The sequence below is a fragment of the Anser anser genome, assembly GCF_964211835.1.
Source record: "Anser anser genome assembly, chromosome: 1".
Lineage (NCBI taxonomy): Eukaryota > Metazoa > Chordata > Aves > Anseriformes > Anatidae > Anser > Anser anser.
In genome coordinates this window covers 120,933,989-120,952,743 of record NC_139720.1, presented here as the reverse complement: position 1 = coordinate 120,952,743, position 18,755 = coordinate 120,933,989, and the positions used below count along the sequence as shown (strand labels likewise).

The 18,755-nt window shown below is 41.1% G+C and overlaps 2 protein-coding genes across 10 annotated transcripts in view; one reads left to right on the top strand and one right to left on the bottom strand.

Moving 5' to 3' along the window:
• Nucleotides 1–8,386, top strand: part of SYTL5 (synaptotagmin like 5) — a 91,637-nt gene extending 83,251 nt beyond the window's left edge. For all 7 annotated transcript variants that reach the window (XM_083808112.1, XM_083808109.1, XM_083808111.1 and 4 more), the window contains 2 exons: nucleotides 1,220–1,428; nucleotides 2,030–8,386. In XM_083808112.1, coding sequence (XP_083664238.1) covers nucleotides 1,220–1,428; nucleotides 2,030–2,172 — 352 coding nt within the window. In that variant the 3' untranslated portion in view covers nucleotides 2,173–8,386. The remainder of the gene's footprint in view (nucleotides 1–1,219; nucleotides 1,429–2,029) is intronic.
• Nucleotides 8,387–9,855: 1,469 nt separating this feature from the next.
• SRPX (sushi repeat containing protein X-linked) overlaps nucleotides 9,856–18,755 on the bottom strand; it is a 48,786-nt gene continuing 39,886 nt past the window's right edge. For all 3 annotated transcript variants that reach the window (XM_083808165.1, XM_083808163.1, XM_083808164.1), the window contains 5 exons: nucleotides 17,927–18,048; nucleotides 17,101–17,280; nucleotides 16,500–16,633; nucleotides 15,043–15,164; nucleotides 9,856–12,640 (listed from right to left, as the gene is read on the bottom strand). In XM_083808165.1, the coding sequence (XP_083664291.1) occupies nucleotides 12,460–12,640; nucleotides 15,043–15,164; nucleotides 16,500–16,633; nucleotides 17,101–17,280; nucleotides 17,927–18,048 (739 nt within the window). In that variant the 3' untranslated portion in view covers nucleotides 9,856–12,459. The remainder of the gene's footprint in view (nucleotides 12,641–15,042; nucleotides 15,165–16,499; nucleotides 16,634–17,100; nucleotides 17,281–17,926; nucleotides 18,049–18,755) is intronic.

Sequence of the window (18,755 nt, the reverse complement as noted above, 5' to 3'; positions counted from 1 at the left end):
GTGTGCTTTGAACAATCACTGAGCTCATACGCATCATATAGAAAAAGTTTGAGCTATTCTTTGTATGCATTTGTTCTCCTATGCCATCTCTCTTCTGTTACATGTGAGGGCATTTCCTTTTATTGAAAAATAGAGTGTCTGATCTCGCTATGGCTTTTTTCCACTTGGAGCTTTCTCTCAGGGAGAAAATGTTTTCAAAGCCTTTTTATGTTAGCAGTAGCAACGTGTGGCCAATAATTCCGTGGAGTATTTTTAGTTAGTGGCATCTGCTCTTGCTGACATGGGTTATTCAGTGTGGTGAAACAGGCGTCTGTTTTCCTGGGACTATTGATTGGTTGTCTGTCGTGTCATGGCTAAATGCATAACAACGTTGCCATGAACCCATAGAGGTACAGCAGTAGTCTGATCCACACTGCTATTTTGATACTAAATTAAAGTAATTTAATAGCCTGCTGCAATGAAATAGCTCATGTTTGTTCTCAAGTAAAAGCCTGGACAGGAAGCCTGATTGAGGTCTAGTGATATAATTTGTTTGTACGCCCGACCCTTTAATATTCATGTGCAACTCCATAGTTATTTTATTAACATTGCTGAAAAATGTGAAGGTACAGACTGTGAAAATGTGTACTGAACTCTGATTTTGAAACTAGAGTATTATTTTTACTTAGTTTCACTAAGGGAATTCTTCACTAAAAATCAAATGTGAAAAAGGATGTCATACTTTACAGTATCGGTGTTTCTGCTCTCAGTAGGGTGATAGGCAATTCAAAGTACTGGTGCCAAATTTCTGAAGTTCCTTCTTTATCAATCTCTTTTTTTTTTTTCTTTCTGGAGGACCTGCTTTGAGAGGAAAGCTGGACGAGGTGACTCCAGAGGCTCCTTCTAGCCAACATTTTTATGATTCTGTCTGTATTTAGTCTCACTGAAATAAGTATTTTTATAAAAAGTGAAAGGTATGGGACAAGGAGACGTAATTTCATTTTCTGATAACTGACATTGTAACTCTAAGAACAAATGGAGCACAAATGCAACATATGCACTTCTGTTATACACTTAATTTAATTACAGTGGGAAATGGGCTCTTGATCTTATTTGAGATCTCTACATAATTATTATTCTTCGTTGATATTATATGACATCTCTACGTGATTATTATTCTTTGTTGATATTATATGACATCCTATTGACATATTCAACTTTCCATTTCTATATGTCCCAGATACCTGCTCCCAGATGACAGCAAAGCTACAAAACACAAAACTCCCATAATAAAAAAGAATGTGAACCCCCAGTGGAATCATACATTTGCTTTCAGTGGCTTGAATTCCCGGGATATACATAATGTCTGCCTAGAATTAACTGTGTGGGACAAAGAGTCGCTCTCCAGTAATATTTTTCTGGGAGGTGTCCGTTTGAGCACTGGAAGTGGTAAGGTCCCATCTAACTGGTGATTGCTTTTCTTATTCTGCTCTTATCCTGCTCTTCTTTTCCCACCCCAAGTGATTCATGTACATGAGGGATAGAAATGTTATTGAATGTGTGGATAGTATATGGGAATCTGGGGAGATTGGAAGGGGAGAGAAGGCAACATGTCATCTGTATAGATGATTTAGTTCTTTCCTTCATTGAGTGAGACACAAATATGTGGTGCCCAATTGCACTTCTGAGAAGCCTAGAAGAACCAGGAATAGCTTGGAAGCATTTCTCAGAATCCTGTTGAGGAGGAAGAAACTACTTTTAACCAGCAGCAGCCTTTCCGCTGACAGTGGTATTATCTGGAAGAGATGTGAATTCGTTCTTCCTCAGTTAGGAGAAGCTTGCTTGTGGTGCGGAGTGGGGAGGTTTATGTGCATCCATGTACCACAAAGGAGCTGAATAACAAACTGGTGCTCTCTGGGAGTAAATCTGTATACAGGCAGGGGTGTAAAGTGCTTGCCATCTTTCTGTAGACTGTTGGAGTGAATGAGCAATGATATTAAGTAACTGCTTACTAATACACCAAAATGGTTTGTGTTTTTGCAATTGCCAGGTGTAAGTAATGGCAAGGAGGTTGACTGGATGGACTCTCAAGGAGAAGAGCAGCACCTCTGGCAAAAGATGATTGACAGTCCTGGAGCTTCTGTGGAGGGGATATTAATGTTGAGATCCAGCATGGGAAAACGTAGACTCTGAAAGACTTTCAACTAATGAGGGGTACCACAGGTACTCCTGATTTCAGTGGTGTTCAACTCCTCACACTTTGCCTATTGGAAAGTGGTGAAGGATTGTACTCTTTGCCTTGGATATTAAGGCTCCAAGTGAAATTTTAATGCATTCTGCACTTTCATGCACACGTTTTTAACCCAGGCTTCTTGGACAGATTATGTTTCTCCTGAAGCTCGTGAGAATTTGACCTTGTACAGAGATCAGACTGGCTTTCTCTGTCCCTTCTGATGACTGGTGCACAGATGGTAAACACCTCTGCTGGTGGGGGACATGGAGCTAGCAAACTCTCTAGATAGTCATTTAGTAAGTAAAGTTTGCTTTACATATCTCTTCCTGGGTCAAAGATGGCCTAGAAGACAGTAGTGATACAGTACAAGCAGATTCAGAATGAGTCTGTGCTTTGTTATTTGCAAGATGAGAAGCCATAATGTTCTGAAGGATAACAAACAACATTTCTTTTTCATGTTTGCTTTTTGGGCTATGCAGTGTGCAGGAAGGCAGGCTTGGGACCAAGCAGCCATCTAAGGAAAGCCAATGCACTTGTCATTGCACACTAGAAATAGTCAGCAGATGAAGGGGTATAAAGTGCCAATGTTGCAGCATTCTCTGGGTTATTTCAGTGCACTGTATATAAGGCAGGTTTGGTTCAATGTGATCAAAGAGCCTCTAATGAAAATAATAACAAATCCCTATAAAATTTTTACAACTATGTGGTATTACCATGTCTTTCATTCAGTTGACAGCTCTAGCTAAGATCTCCCAATGTCATTGAACAGAGAGAATATGTTCACATGCCTGTCCCACCTTATGAGTTGCTGAGATGAGACACATACTGGTTTGGAGCATAAAAAAAACGTGGAATTTTCTCTGAAGGAGCTGGGATCCTGTAGGTTTGGCCAATTCAGTCATTAATCTTATTAACCACAACGAGTGTTCAAGAGTAATTTTGCTCTTTGGTTTCGTAAAGGGATCTTTGTACCTGCTTAGATCTGCCATCCTCTGCAGTCTTATTCAGGTCACTTGTGAAGAACATGCTGTTTTGTATAGTTGTGGGCTACTGCAGCATTTAAACAGCAGTAGTACCATAATCAGAGAGGATTATAAACTCTTTCAAGGACAGCACAAGTCTGGATAAAAATATAACTGCATCGCACATAATTGCTCAGGGTATGAAACAAAGGAAGATTGGTAAACTGAATGAAAAATCCTCTAAATCTTTCAGAATTGGAACATAGCTTCCTGTTTGAATGGGTAAATTAATCTATAGCTACACTTATCCCTTATTTTTCTACAAATGTTTATCAAAACACCAGTGTTTAAAGATTTCTGTGAAGAATAAAGGCCATAAAATCTTACTTGTTTGAGAAGTGAACTTGAGAGAACTTGAACTTGAGAGAAATGCTGTTCTTCACAATGTAGAAATTGCAGGCATTCTAGATGGAGCAACAACATATGGAGAACTGATAACTAAGTAAGTGTAGGTTAAAATTTTGTCATCCATTGCTGTTCTAGTGTATAGTCAGTAAATGTACTTAGAGCTGAATCCAAAATGTTAACATTTAATATCCATTCCTTCCCACTGCTCCCCTCTTTCCCTCCTCCCCCAAAAATATTATACTGTTTTTGGTTTGAGTGGCTTGAAACTGTGGGGAAGTTTGCAAGCAGTCTTTAAAAATCCTATTATTATTAGATACATTTGGTTTTATTTATTTTTGTTAAAAATAGAATCTTAGTTTTATAAAAACAGATTGATTTAAAATATTTTTTTTGGTTAAAATTATGATATGCCATTGAAGGTAATGCTTTTGCCCAATTTGATACCCCCAATTTTAGAAACTGCTGAGTCATCTTTGGAATTTCCATAAAGAATCTCAAGTAGGGAATCAAATGTCAATAGTTGTTCCAGTTGACTTCATTTTCCTTCTTCATCTGTTCTTCATTTTCATCTGAAATCCTGGTCAAATTGGGCAGTGAAGCAAGCTTACTTTAGTTTTAGCCTGCTTTTCATCCTAGGCTGCAGATGGTGTGAGCTGATGAAGCAGAGCACAAATATCAAGCACATACATTTTATGACCTTTCTTTTATCATAATAGACTTTCTTTAAATACTAGATTTTTTGTATCAGCATCCCCAAAGTGAAACCAAACCTAACTTCTGGCACCTAAACTATGTCTCTACAGAGTCAGTAAACTGAGTTGTCTTGCTTGTTTGCACCACAAACCAGAATTTATTTGGGGAGTAATAATATGTTGACATGGAGCCACATGCTTGATTTTTCACTTGCTGTAAGTTGGTTTAAAAAGATAAAGCCTGTTAAATCTAAAGGAAATGATTCTTCAGGGTGAAATTCCAGCTAGGCTTATAGAGGAACAGCGGTAAGTCTGAGTTGTTTTTGTTTCATTTTGATGTTTAAACTGGGAAAATTATAACAAAAAATCCTCCATGTTGGACCCCACAGTGAAAACCTTTATTTTTCACCAGATTGAAAACCTTAAAATAATTTGGAACTGAGCTAAACTTCTTACTTAAAGTGGATTATGAGCATTTATCTAATTTTTGAAGGGTATTTTCTAAACTTCTAAGCATCAACGTTGTAGTTAAATCTAGTCTTGCTTTGAAAGGAAGTAGTCCATGCTTTACTACTTTAGCTTCTGCCCAATTTACTCCCATTTTTAGGTCCTGTGTTAGAGTTTATGATGAATGTACTCACCTGGAAGGCATCACCTGGCTCATACATGGGCTTCTGGAAGAGCCAAAATTTCTCTTTCGGCCTGCATCTCAAAGCATAGACCAGGCTATGAACAGATTCTAGGCAACACCTGCAGTTCAGCATATGAGGGGAACAATTTCAAGTGAGTATTTATTTCAGCCAAGGCAGTGGTGTTAGCCGTTGATAGGATTTGGAGTAGGTACAGTGAAATTACCTCTTAGGTTGGCAGTGACAATTCTACATTATGGTAACATACAATGCATATCATACTCTGCCTCAAATGAGCCTCAGAGAGATGACGATCATCAGTGTAAACACCAGAGCAATTTGGAAGGCTTTGCTATGCTGTGATGTTACCAACAGGAAGGATTTGATTTGTGGAAAATGTCACATTTAATTATCTCTCTTATATCCTTGTTCTCTTCCTTTGCAAAAATGATTTATGGTTTGGAAAAAGCATGAGATGATTAACTGCAGATGTGATTTCTTGTTTCCCAGATATTTGAACCAATTGCCTGTAATTGTGTGTCATCGTGTACCATGTATTACTAGGCTGCACAAAAAGATGGAAAGCCAGGAGTCAGACTAAAGCCTTCCTTACGTATGTATGTTTGTGATATTGAGGATGTATGGCTGGTTTAAGGCTAACTTTTAGGAGAAAATAGCCACAATGTTAACACTGATTCCTAAACTCCCGTCCTGAGTAATTAGGCACAGAAGAGCTGATGTTTCTAAAATATTTCTCCACACAGACTTGAATAACTTAAGATGCTTCAGTGGAGAAGAACTTTTCTCCACACTTTTTTTTTTAAAATGTGAAACATGATACACATTACTAGCAATGGAACTACAGGGCTTTCATTGCTGTCTTCTCCCTCCTTGTGATTAGATTCTGAGGGTTTGACCCATTAAAGAAAAATTAAAATACAGCTTTGGCTGTAAAGCGTCAAGTGGGGACAGTAAATAATCTCTTGACAGTGTGGTTATTGCCAGTATCCATCAGGAAGAGCTGATGCTGAGGGTTGTCCAAGCCCTGCTATCAGACTTGAGTATCCAGACCTGTTTTCTCGAAGTTTCTCTATTCAGCTTATCAGTTATACAGGGACTTTAGGCTTCTAAAAGTTCTCGTTTGCATATGTAGATGCTAAAATAGGTTAAAATGGACTCCTTGTCTCCTCCACATCCATCATATTACATTTGAATGAGGGTGAGAGGAAAGCTGCAAAGGCAGTGAGGCTATTGCCATCTTCCTGTACTGATCAAAGTGCCATTGTCTGCCTTAAATGCCTTTTAGACACCACATTTTGATTTTTCATTCCCACATAGATGCTTAGCAGATGGTTTATGAGAAAAGGTAGTGGGATGGTGAGTATGCTTTGACCATGATCACAGAATCATTATGATTGGAAAAGACCTCCAAGATCGTCTGGTCCAACCATCCCCCTGCCACCAATGTCACCCACCCAATGACACCCAGTGTCACCATGTCCCTAAGCACCGGGTCCAACCTTTCCTTGAACACCCCCAGGGACGGTGACTCGACCACCTCCCTGGGCAACCCGTTCCAATGCCTGACTGCTCTTTCTGAGAAGAAATGTCTCCTCATTTCCAACCTGAACCTCCCCTGGCACAACTTGAGGCCATTCTCTCTAGTCGCATCTGCGAGAAGAGGCCGACCCCCAGCTCCCCACACCTTCCTTTCAGGTACCTGTAGAGAGCAATGAGGTCTCCCCTGAGCCTCCTCTTCTCCAGACCAAACAACCCCAGTTCCCTCGTCTGCTCCTCACAGGACTTCTGCTCCAGGCCCTTCACCAACTTTGTAGACCTTCTCTGGACACGCTCCAGGGCCTCGATGTCCTTTACTGAGGAGCCCAAAGCTGAACACAGCACTCGAGGTGCAGCCTCATCAGAGCTGAGTACAGGGGGATGATCACCTCCCATGCATTAGTCTGGAAACCTACCGTTCTGTGTCTCTTCCAATACAGATTATGCAAAGGTATCGTGGGAAAAAAAAAAAAAGCATTTTTAAGTATTGTTTTTTGATTTTATTTTCGTGCCTGGTTAGGCCCTGTCAGGTGCAAGCGTCCAAGGCTGTGTTCTGCAAATATGAACTAAACTACAACAGCAGAGCAGCCATTGAGCATCCACTGGTTCCAATTGATATGGTGAGGTAACAGGAGGGTTGCATAAAGACTGGCATTATTTTGGCTTCACAAGAGGTATGCACATTGACCAACTTCAGACACGTAAAGCTTGTGGTTTGCTTGAGTGGACGAAGGCTCCTTGGATCTCTTACACCTTAAAAAAAGAGCTGAGTCTGGTCTCCACAGTTGCCTAGTCTGTGGGTTCACACGAGACATTAAGGGTTGTACCTGAATCTTTGCAGGATCTTTTCCTTCCATCCCTCTCTTCAGTTCAGCAACCCTCACCAGGAAATTCTCCAAAGATTCTGCCAGTATGCCAAACTGTGACCCCACGTCCCACCCAAACATGAATCTACAGTACCCAGAAGAAGGCACATGCAGTAGTTAAGTGATAACTCCGCTTACTTTCATCTGTATGAGGTAAAAACTGAAATTATCCTTCCCTAACACACGATGGTGATTTTTGATGGACAGAAGTAGTCATCTCCATGTGCACTTTATAAACTCTTTTTTTTTTGATACATTTTTTAAAGATGATTATTATTTATTTATTTTTACATGTGGACATGTTAACACTTGAGAACCCTAGAGAACTTGCAATTAATTGTACGAACATGCAATTAATTCCAAAATAAGATGCAGACTTTTATTTGCAGAGATGTCTTTTACCATAACTCAGTCTGAGATACAGAGAAGCCTGCTAGCAGAACCTTACCACTGTGTCCCCTGAATTTCCTGCCTAGTGATTTCATGTTTGCAAATGCCATTTGGTAAGTGGTAATAATTCAGTGTTAATTATACTGTGTATATTGACACTGGAAAGTGAATCTCAACTTCCTTTTAGGTGTTCTTTAGGTTGCTTTTGAAACTCACCCCTGCTGTATATTGGCCCTTTATTTAGATTACCTATTTCAACAGTTCTGCTTTGTGGCAATAACACGTCTATGGCTGTGTACTACTGCTCCTGAGAGTTGGGTGTGTATTTTTGAGGGTGGCTCTAATTGTTGGGGTTTGCTTAAAGCCAACTGTAGTCATTTGTTGCAGCAAATAGAGAATGTCATGTATCCCTCGTGCAGCCTTTGTTCTGCTTAAAATCTGTTGCTAGCTATTTGTTTGGTTATTCTGCTGGACTTGAACAGAAGTAGCAGTAAATGCCATTGCAGTATGTTAAGTTCTGCCCAAATCTAGCCAAAACAGAATGTTTCCTGCCCAGAACATTTTTGTACTGTGCACTGTATGTTCAGTTTTGTGGACAAAGATGGCTGGTAATACATTTGCAGCTGTTGTCAAGATTATTGTTCTATCTTTTAAAATTAAAATAATGAAATGTTGCTGTGTCACATCTCTTCTAAAATTCAGTACAGTGAACTATAAGCACGTCTTTCAGGAATATCCCATATTATCTAAATGAGGTAAGCACATTGCTTCGTTTCAATGTAATAATAACAGCAGAGGCCTGGCATGTCTTCAGAGATGGGACTCCATTCACAGCCTTTCCCTCTGCTGTTTTTTTCTTCACTTCTACATATTACATCATTTTTATTTTTATTTTTATTTTTATTTCATAAGCATTAAACTTATTTTCTAGCTAAGAATATTGGAAATACACTCTTTTCCACCTTGCTAGAGAATTATTTTACCTGTGTCTTAACCTCGTGCATTCAGTTCCTTTCCTCCATCTCCAGATCTCCTCCCCAGTCCCTAGTTCAAGGTCCTGCCCACCTGAAAAATCCAAGTGGTGTGAAGCACCCGTTTTGTCCTTGCTGTGGACGTGCAGCACAGCAGCCATTGCCAGGGGAGGCCGGGACCGAGGTGAGTGGCTGCCAGTGCTTGAGCACCAATGTTGCATAACCTGAGCTCCATTATTTCACTGCCTTAATTTAAAAAGCGGATTGTGATTGTAAGAGTATTTAAATGCACTTCAGGTTACTTTTTAGCCGCTGTGTTTTCATTAATTACGCTATGCAGTCTGACTCATGCTTTTATGTAAGTACCGAGCTGTAACGAAACGACACACTGCAGTCATTTAGCGCAGAGCCTCAGTTCGGAGCTGCAAGGGTCACTGGTGCTTTCATTAAAATGTGAGACTTTCTGTCCCAGAGGAGAGGGTTTGAGCTTCGAGAGTTAGGGACATGCAACTTTGACGTTAGCCTCTCCCTCTGTAGATGTAGAATGGTTTTGGGTTGTGCGATGATGGCAGGGATCGTTCTCATCAAATAGGTAGATTCTTGGGTAGGACTGGGGGAAAATCAGGCCATTTAGAGAATTGTTTGGGGTCATGAGAAATTGCTGCCTCTTACAACCTATCACAGCGTTTGTTGCAAAAGATTTTACACGACAGAAATTCTGTTCAGTTCTAAAATGACTGAGCTCCTTGGGTTGTTGAGAACACATTCACAACTGAAAAGTATCTCCACATTGATGCAAAAACCTCGAGCCTGTGGCGCTATCTGCACACTGTGATCTGTCACTTGTGCAGTGAATAGCCTGGAGGGGGAGAGGAAAGGACAAGAATTGCTGCAGGTCCGGCTTCTTGGAAACAGCCTTTAATCCTCCCAACCCAATTTGTGCTTTAAACAGGATTTGCATTTTGACAGCAGTGGTAAGATTAACAGCTGTGGCAAGAGCCATGTTGGAAGTACAACAAAAATTCAAACCTGCGTGATTTTGAGGGAGGTATATTTTTTGTTAACCATTAAAAAAAGAGAAAAAAAAAAGCACTAGTGTAGGTACTGCACCTTGTTTACACAACATTATTTTTGTGGGACCAGAAGTCTACAGGATGAACTACTCGAATATATTTGAATATTTGGGATTTATTTAGATATACAAAAGCTGGGCTAAAGCCAATAATACCAAGTCTCTTGTTCAAACAGTCCTTTCCTGAAAGGCAAATCTGCCACGTTCCTGCATACCATACTTGCAGGATGATTTGACTCCAAAACAGAGATGGCACATGATGTTTTTCACTGTTCCATTCCTCCCCACAAAAATGTACAACAGAAAATGCCAAGAAGCTGATATTCGTAATCAAGAACATAAACACAAGATTTCAACAGATGTTCTGTGTAGAACTCTAACCAGTAATCCAATCACTTATGCACTTCCATCCACTTAATTCGATTTCCTCTAACAGCCTAGTGATTGCAATCACTTCCCTGGTTGTAGCGATTGTAAAGCCCCACTCCTGTTCAGCCAGGCATTACAGATAACTGGATGCGTTGATTCTGCACCCAAATCAAAATGGAGCAGCAGCAGGTTGGAACTGCATGAATACAACAGAAAAATCAGACCCATCAGACCTCCAGATTTATTTATTTATTTGAAAAAATCATTGGGGATTAGTTGATGTGCTTTTTGACTGAGGAGAGTTGGGGGGAAACCACCTGTCCTCTCTTGTTATGAGTGCATGCATGCCGAAGCATCTGAGCCAGCGCACTGTGGCCATAGCAGTATGTATATAGCTGTGTCTTCAGGCTGGCTGCTCTACTTTTAAGGCACAAAGTGATTTGGTGTGCTGTCTGGTTTCCATAACCTCCAGTGTTATGCAGGCAGCAGAAGAAAGGAAACTTGTGGGGTACTGCTGTATCCATCGGCATACTGGCGCTTATCTTCTTTACTCCGTTGTAGTTGATCGAGGATGTCTTTTTGGTTTGGCCAGGTCTGGAACAGAAATGCTCTTTATTTCTGTGATTTTTGTCATCAAACCTGTCCTTGCATCTTGGAAGTGCTGGGAAAGTTCATGCAAAGGACGGCTTCCTTGTCCTCCAGTCGGTCATGCTCACAGACCTGGCACCACCTGCAGAGGTCAGGGTGTATCTGGATTTTCTTTGCCTTTGGCATCAGCTCTGCAGGCAGTCGCTGCCTTGGCTGCATCAGGCTTTCATGCCTACTCTCGGGTGTTTGGTAAGTCTCCTAACGAGCTCAGAGGCAGACCGTTCTGCGCAGAAGAGCCCTCTGCCTCGATACCCTTGCACTTCAGTCTACAAATGAACTTTTCTTAGCTAGTGTCAGGACTGAATTCCCTATCTACACATTCACTCCCTCATTAATTTGTTTGCAGGAGCAACATTTTTTTTTTTTTTTAAATCCTAATTTCAGAGAGTGTGTAAGATTGTATTCCTTGTTAAGGATTGCTTTAAGGATGCTGATAAACTGGTCCCCTGCTGACACAGGAGTGTAAAATTGAACAGTCAAAGACAAACAAGCATTTGGCTGAAAAAAAAGGCTTTGCTCTGAACAGTATGAACAGCACAGCCACTGAAATGCTCTTCAGTGATGTGAAATTATACACCTGATCCTGTAAGCAAGCGTCCAAAGCTTTAACTTACAATTTTCATTCCTTTGGGTTTGTATTCTTCATGCATGATGTATATTCTTTGCAATGGATTGTCAAGATTGTGGATTATAATAAAACACTAGAGAACTATTTCCTGTTTTGATTGCCTCTTAACACTTTTTGCTAAGCAGTGAACTTTTTTTTTTTTTGTTAAATTGTAAATGATGCGTTGCAAAAAAAAAAAATCTTTCCACAGATCTGGAAATGACAAAGCCTTGATGAAGCTTCCCTGTAGGGGATGTTCCCCTGCCATCAAATCAAGAGCCCGATCTGTCTCCAAGATGAAAAGGGAAAGAAATCTGTTACTCCAAGTCACTGGACACGTAACACCAGAAGCAGACACATACCAGGTAGGAGCAGATCTTCTATCAAGTATCGCAGTATAAGGCCTCTAGTAATTTACCACCCATTTTCTGTGTTGTTCACTCTTCTGTTACTGAATTCCTTCTGGCAATGATTTCCATACTCCTGCCGTCACCTATTTTCTTTGCCACTGCTGAAAATAGGTACTCGTGTTGCCTTTGGCTTACACGTGGTGTCTGTGATTGACTGTATTATAACGGGTCTGAAAGACACTGCTGGGTTGCTGTACACTACAGACAGAAACATTAGCCTCTGATTTAAATGGTTTACAGAGGGGTAGTTTGATTCAACTTTTGAGTAAATCAGTCAACTTTATCTCTGAGGGTTAGACAATTATTTCTTTGCAAAACAATATTTTATTAAAAAGACTTATAAACAGTAAGAAAGAAACCCCAATTTTACACTGAATGAAAAATCCAAAATAAACTCCTAGAGACGTGCCTCAGGTCTTTGCTGTCTGTACAAGAAATTCCATTGGTTGGTAATCCTACGTACAAGTTTCTCTAAAGATGGCTGAAAGTACAAAAAAGCATCATGCATATGTCTATGCAGAGCAGCTACACAGCTGGACAGACCTAACAATACACACAAAAAATCTGTACATCAGTGATTACAAAAGCCATGCTTTGTGTAGCACCAAGGGGAGAATTATGTGGAGAAAAAAAATCACTGGCAAATGCAAGCCCTGCAATTCTCAATTAGGGGCACGATTGGCCAATTTCTGCTTGCAGTTTCATCTCTTCTTTTCTCAAGGGAAAATTGTCAATAAGTGCAAAGAGCTCGGCTGGCGTTGCTGGGAAAGGATAGCGTTCCTTGTCCATTCCGTGCTTGTCCATCACCACGATGTTGAAATTATAATGGGGGATCCTCAGCAGCAGCCTGCAAAATAAGGAAGTCATTTTGTGAAAGTCCATCACGTGCCTAGGCACTTCAGACAGCGATAAATGGCAGAGCCAGGCTGCTGGCTCCAGGCAGAGGACTCTGGGGATGGTCAGAGGGCGCTACACAGGGTCTGCTTTGTCTCAGCTGTAAGAATGGAGTCAGGCAGTGAGCAGGGGTCTGCCTGTGCTGCAAGGCTGTACCTCTGCGGTAAGGGAGGGTCAGAGTAACTGCACTCGGCGCTGTTTTCTTCTCAGACGTCTGGTTTGGCAGTATGGCACATGCCCTACCTATTGCTCTCAGAAGAGAAGAAAAAAGACAGAGTACAATACTATATGCACTGCCTAAAGAAAAAATGTGATGGAGCTCAAGATTTACAGGTAGGCTATTCTATTTTCTTTGCTGCCAGGCAGTATAAAACAAACAAAACAAAACAAAAAACAGAGCAAAAAAAGCAGAGCAAAATTACTGGAGTCAGTTCTCATTGCTTCCTAATAGTAACTACCTACCTGGTGGCAACTCCAATTTAGCAGAAAAAAAAAGCCACCACTAATCAGGGCAGAGTCCTTTCCTTTGGAGTGGTGAAATGGGTCATTCAAGCTCCTCTGGAGGTGCAACAGTAAGAAAAGTTTATCCTTGATGCTCATTTAATCTCATCCTTGGAGGAGTTATGAATTATAAGATCCTCAGACATGCATACAGTCAACATCACTGGTGTGGGGAAAATAAATTCAGGCATCTGTGATGGCATGGGGTCAGGACAGGAAAGCTGCCGTGAAGAGGAGGGTCTCTTGGGAGCTGGATTTCAGAAATGTTTGAAGCATAAAAATTGACCTTCTTCTGCCTTCCAATGGGTTCAAGTACTCTAGTTGTTGTTTTGTTATGGTGAGAGAGCTTGGCTGTTGATTTCAAACTAAAACAATGTCGGAGCTAATTTATGGTGATAAGTGAGATAAGGCAGAGGAGGAATGTGGTTTCTTAATGAAAATGTTTACCCTCTACAACTCCAAATGCCAACCCCTCCGAGTTTGCTGAAGTTTTAACTAGGGTACCTGTGACTGGTTAGTTGACAGAGTACTAACTCTGGACAGCATCTCTATTCAAGATGTTTCAGGGAGTGTTTCATTTTGATTTAAGTGCCTTCTAGAACTGGAATACTAACTCATACCGTGGTAGCAACAGAGTCTAGGAAAAAAAATCAAATGGAAAGCTAACTTCCACTGAGTGCAGGGCAGGTTTTATAGCAGCCCAATTTCTGAAATTGAAGGCTGGGGGTGGGGAGTGGGGTGGCAGGCAGCAGGAGGACTCAGGGAACAGGGTTATTACCAGAGCTTATTTTCTACAAAGCCACAAGAAAACCACTTCAACTTTAGTAAATGCACTTTTTTTTCTTTCTTTCTTTTTTTTTTTTTTAAACTAAAAAGCACCTCTTTGTGTTCCCTTTCTTTTTATAGGGAACAAATGCTTTTATTTATTTTTTCGATCCGAAAAAACTCTCAGACTTGTCAGGAGCCTGAGAGAAGAACACATTTTTATTGTTCCAAATAAAAATTTACACCATTTTCTTAGGCATATCACAGAAGATGCTGCCTAAAATGCTCCTGGACTTCTTTCCCAAGTAACAACTTCTTTCCCTGCCAAACAGGCCTTTGCTTTTGGCTCTTGTAGTCCTCCTAACCCTAGGCAGTGCTGGCACTTGAAGTTTCCCTTTCAAGTAAAAACCAACCCCCTGCTTGTCCAAAACTAAGTCAAAACAGTTTAGACCTCAGTAAAACTGTTGAATGTCAGTCAGGCTGGGGAGGCTGAGCTCATTTGCCCTTTGAAATACTGCCCATATCATATCTACATGGGGGACTTCAAAAAACAACCACTGCTTCTCCTCTGGCCTGGCCGCAGCCACGATGAGCCGGTGGTGACGTTTGGGGCTGCGCTGGCAGCTGCTCCGAGGCTGTTCTTGCAAAGTGATTGCAGGCCGGCAGGACTGCAGCAGGCCAGCTCCAGCACAAATACAAACACGAAGTGTTTTCAGTGACTCAGACCCATAAAGACATAAGGGGATGCACAGAGGGCTCACCTAAATTCAGTGCCATTTGGTTTGAGCAAAGAAGCAAGGGAGGCACAGCACTTGAAAGAGTCAGCCCCTTTAAATACGAAACACGCTGAAGCCTATGCTCTTAATTTCATAAATCCCAAATGCCTATGAATTTTCAGCAGCTATTTCACAGTTAATAGAGAGGGAACTAATGCTGAAACTTACTCATGAACATCTAGCTACCTTCCCATGTTGAGCTAAGTACACTACAGTATAATACACCTATTTAGATAATAAGATGCAGGAAATCAAAAGCAATACATTGTATATGCTACAGCGCACACACAACAGTAGCCAAACCTCACTTTACCTGAGTTGCAGTGCAAGTGATGGGGGCAGCAGCTTTACCCCTATTCTTCCTATCTGTGCAGGGAAGACACCAACCAACTCAACAACGGTAACATGTCGGAGGTCTAGGCCACACTGTGCTGGCTGCAAGGGTTAGAAGAAGAGAGAGAGATGTTAGAGAGAACATTGGGTTGTTGTTCATAACTGGTCTGATCTTGTGTTAGTGAGACGGTTTAAACTGAAATGAGTGTGCTTTGAAGGGTCTCTCATTCCCGCTGCAAAGAACTACAGCCTCACAACTCCAAGGGCAGTTAAATGATGGATTCTTAGCTACTCTGAGAACACCACCACACAGGGACCACCTAGGAGAAATGTATACTTGTGTTGTAATGACATGAAAAGATGCCAACGTATCAGTGTATTAAGCTTTGTGCCAGTAATCTCGTTTGGTAACTAAAGCAAAGTACGTGAAACGGAAGGCAACTGCAGAAAGTCATTTTTTTTCATGCCAACTTGTTTGACCAAGCAGTGGGAAAAGTAACACAGCCATTAAAATAGTATTTGAAACTACCTCATTTCAATCAATATATTGAATTTTCTTGCCCAAGTAATCTACTGTGGGAAAAGAAAAGCTTTTCATTTTGTTTCTAACACACCTGTGACCAAAGCCAGCAGTTAAAAACATTATCACGTTCATATCACAATGACTATTCTTTCTGGATGTTGTTCCACTTGTGGGAAAAGAAACAATGTGCAAGCATTTGCCACTATGAAAGAACACAGGACTGGCTGCTTCCCCAGGACACAGATACATTTTTGAGGTACACCTCTTAGTCTAGCAAGAACCCAACAAGAGAAAAAAAAATAACATAAGGACCATTACCAGGTGTTCTTTTTTTTTTTTTTTTTTCCTTTTTTGGAACAAAATACCACAGTGGTATCTCCACTCCGGGTGATTTCTATGCTGAGCCTCTGGTCCTTTGTCTGCTGATACACAAGTTATTTCTATTTTATTTCTCTCTGTTTCTTCACATTTTTCATATTGTAGTTACAAAGCCTGTAAGCCTGGTTTGCATGAAGTGTAGCCACTGAAGTGCTGGATGTTTTTTTTTTTTTTTTTTTCCTAACTCCTCTAGGAACTGAGTTAGGGAGTCCTTATTAGAGCACAAGTTTAATATTAAATTAATCTTGGGAGGGTGGAAGAGGGCCAGAACTGCCTGGGATTGAGTAACTGGTCAGTCAGAGGCAGTACAATCCAGAACAGAGCCAAATTAGAAACCGGGGAGATGTTTAAAGTAAAACAAACATTAAAAGGATTAATCCAGAACCACCACCACTTCAGCTAGATCCTCTGCTGGCTGCAGTGCAGCATCTGAAGTTTACAGATTTACATCAACAGTAGAGCTTGTTCTCCTGTGTCTTTAAAGAGTAAAATTGGTTGCTACAACCCCCTGCAACCCACCCTGAACTTTGCTTTACCTGCAGCATTCCCAACTGCATCCTGTAGAAGAAGTTGGCTGCAGTAGGAGTTGAAATAATTAGCAGCCTCCGCTTCTCATAAAATTGATCCAGAAGCGCAGCTGCAGTCCTCACATTCACATTAATATTCATGGCTAGAATTAAATTTAAAACAAAAGTTATAGAGCATAACTGAAAAGAGATCTAGTTCTAAAAGGACAAACAACTGTTAGGTACCAGAAGCACAGCAACAAGAGAATAATATAAAGAGTATACAGGTGAAAGACTGGCCTCATAGAAGCCAACGATTTTATCTTAAGCTGTACTCTGGCTTACAAGGTGGATCGACTCCAGCATGTAAAGTTTTGTCCAAAGGTCCGGGCAGAAACACGCTGCCAATTTTAAGGCACCATCGTTATCTCCTAGGACAGAACAGCCAAAGGTAGCCGATGTTCCAGGTGTAAATGCAAATTGGCAGGAAGACAAAGATGCCGAGTTTCTTGTCTCTAGGGCATTAGAGTTTGTAGCTGTATTCCACCCCAGGTCCCCTTCCCAAATTCTCTCTTCCGTGAGAACCAGTGCTCCGGTAGCCCTTCCAGTATATGCTGAAATACTCACTTACGTGCACAGGTTGGCTCCACTCCCGACCACCCCAGATTGTACTGGCACACTCTAGCCGGGCTTCCTTGCAGCTCGTAGCCACCAATGCAGGAGAACTCGCACGTAGCACCGTAGTTATTTCCATCACCTGAACACTTGATGTAGCCATTATCCGGGACGTTTAATTTCACACAGCGCCTGACTTTAGGCAAGAAAGAGGTGAAAAAAATGAAAGACAAGGCATGAATCCGCTCGCTACTTGGGTAGCACGGCCAGTGGAATACCAGGATGGAAGATGTTTTTCTATTTGCTACCTCTATTGTTAAAGGATGTAAAAACAAAAAACAAACAAGCAAACAAACAAAAAAACCAACCCCCTTCTTATCTCATATGTAAATTGAAATGATGCAGATGCGTGTGTGTGTACATGTGACTGTGGTATAGGGTGACCAAAGGTCACGGTGCACAAAGAGATCCCTTCTCCATGGATCTGACTCCAGATTGCAACACCTGGTGAAAGAGAAACCCTTCTTGACAGATGTGAGGCACTGCTGAAAAAACTCCCTCAGTTATTTTTTTCAGCAGCCCACGGGCTCAACGTTATGGAGCAGGACTGATCAGCAGAGCCCTTCCCCAACTTGCAGAGCGCCTGGTGCCCACTCTGCTACAAGCCTGGGTCCCCAGGGAGCCAGCAGGAGCAGGATGGTGCACTCAGTTACAGAGTCAACATAAACTTTATATACACATATTTATGCAGACAAATATAGAGCTGAGGATGTTTCTAAAACTGCCTCCTAAGCCAGATGCAAATCAGTGCCTGTATTTATAGTGTAAAACATCAATCTTACCTCTGACTTTAACGAGAAATTTGCAAGTGCCTTTGTTTTCAGCTCTATCATATACAGTATATTGGATTTTGTGGTCGCCTTCTGGAAAATGTGACCCTGGTGGCAGGCCTTTCAAAATAACACTAAAACAGGAGATAAAATGGGACAAACATTCATAAATTCACCAGTATTGTCCTACTGCCAAAGCTGTAGAAGCCTAAAAAGAGTGAAGTCTGGTGCATGCTGAGCTTGTCTGGCTGTGCTACATGACTGAAGACTGAGAGCAAGCACAGGAAGAAACTGCAAAGCAGAGACCAGGGCAGTCAGATATGCAGGTCCTGTTCTTAACAAAAGGGCCCTGTCCTGCTGACAAGAAGGGAGCAGAGCAGTCCAGGAGTGCGTGTTTCCTAAAAGACAATTCATAGCATAGCCAACCATCATGTCACGCCCAAGAAATTTTGGTTAAGCTTAACCAGTCCACTAATATACTTTTAAAAGATTTAACTTGCCTCCTGAAAGAAGCATATATATATATATATATACACACACACTATACTGCTACCCTTACAATAAGCTAGCTAGATAGATGGATATAAATCCTGTATGATACAAGTGGGCAAATCAGAGACAGTGGCACCATCGCATATGCACCTTTGCTCTTCTGGGAAGTAGAACTGCGAAACCATAAAGATGAACAGGATTTCTGAAGAAACTGTTAAGTTTAAATGAAATATTTATAGCTACCTAAGTTTCAAATGAGAAGCATTACTTTAAAGGTAACCGAAGAACTCTTTAACAGCAGTTAGAGACTTCTGACAGCCAGCACTGCTTCAGGAAGAAGCTTAAAAAT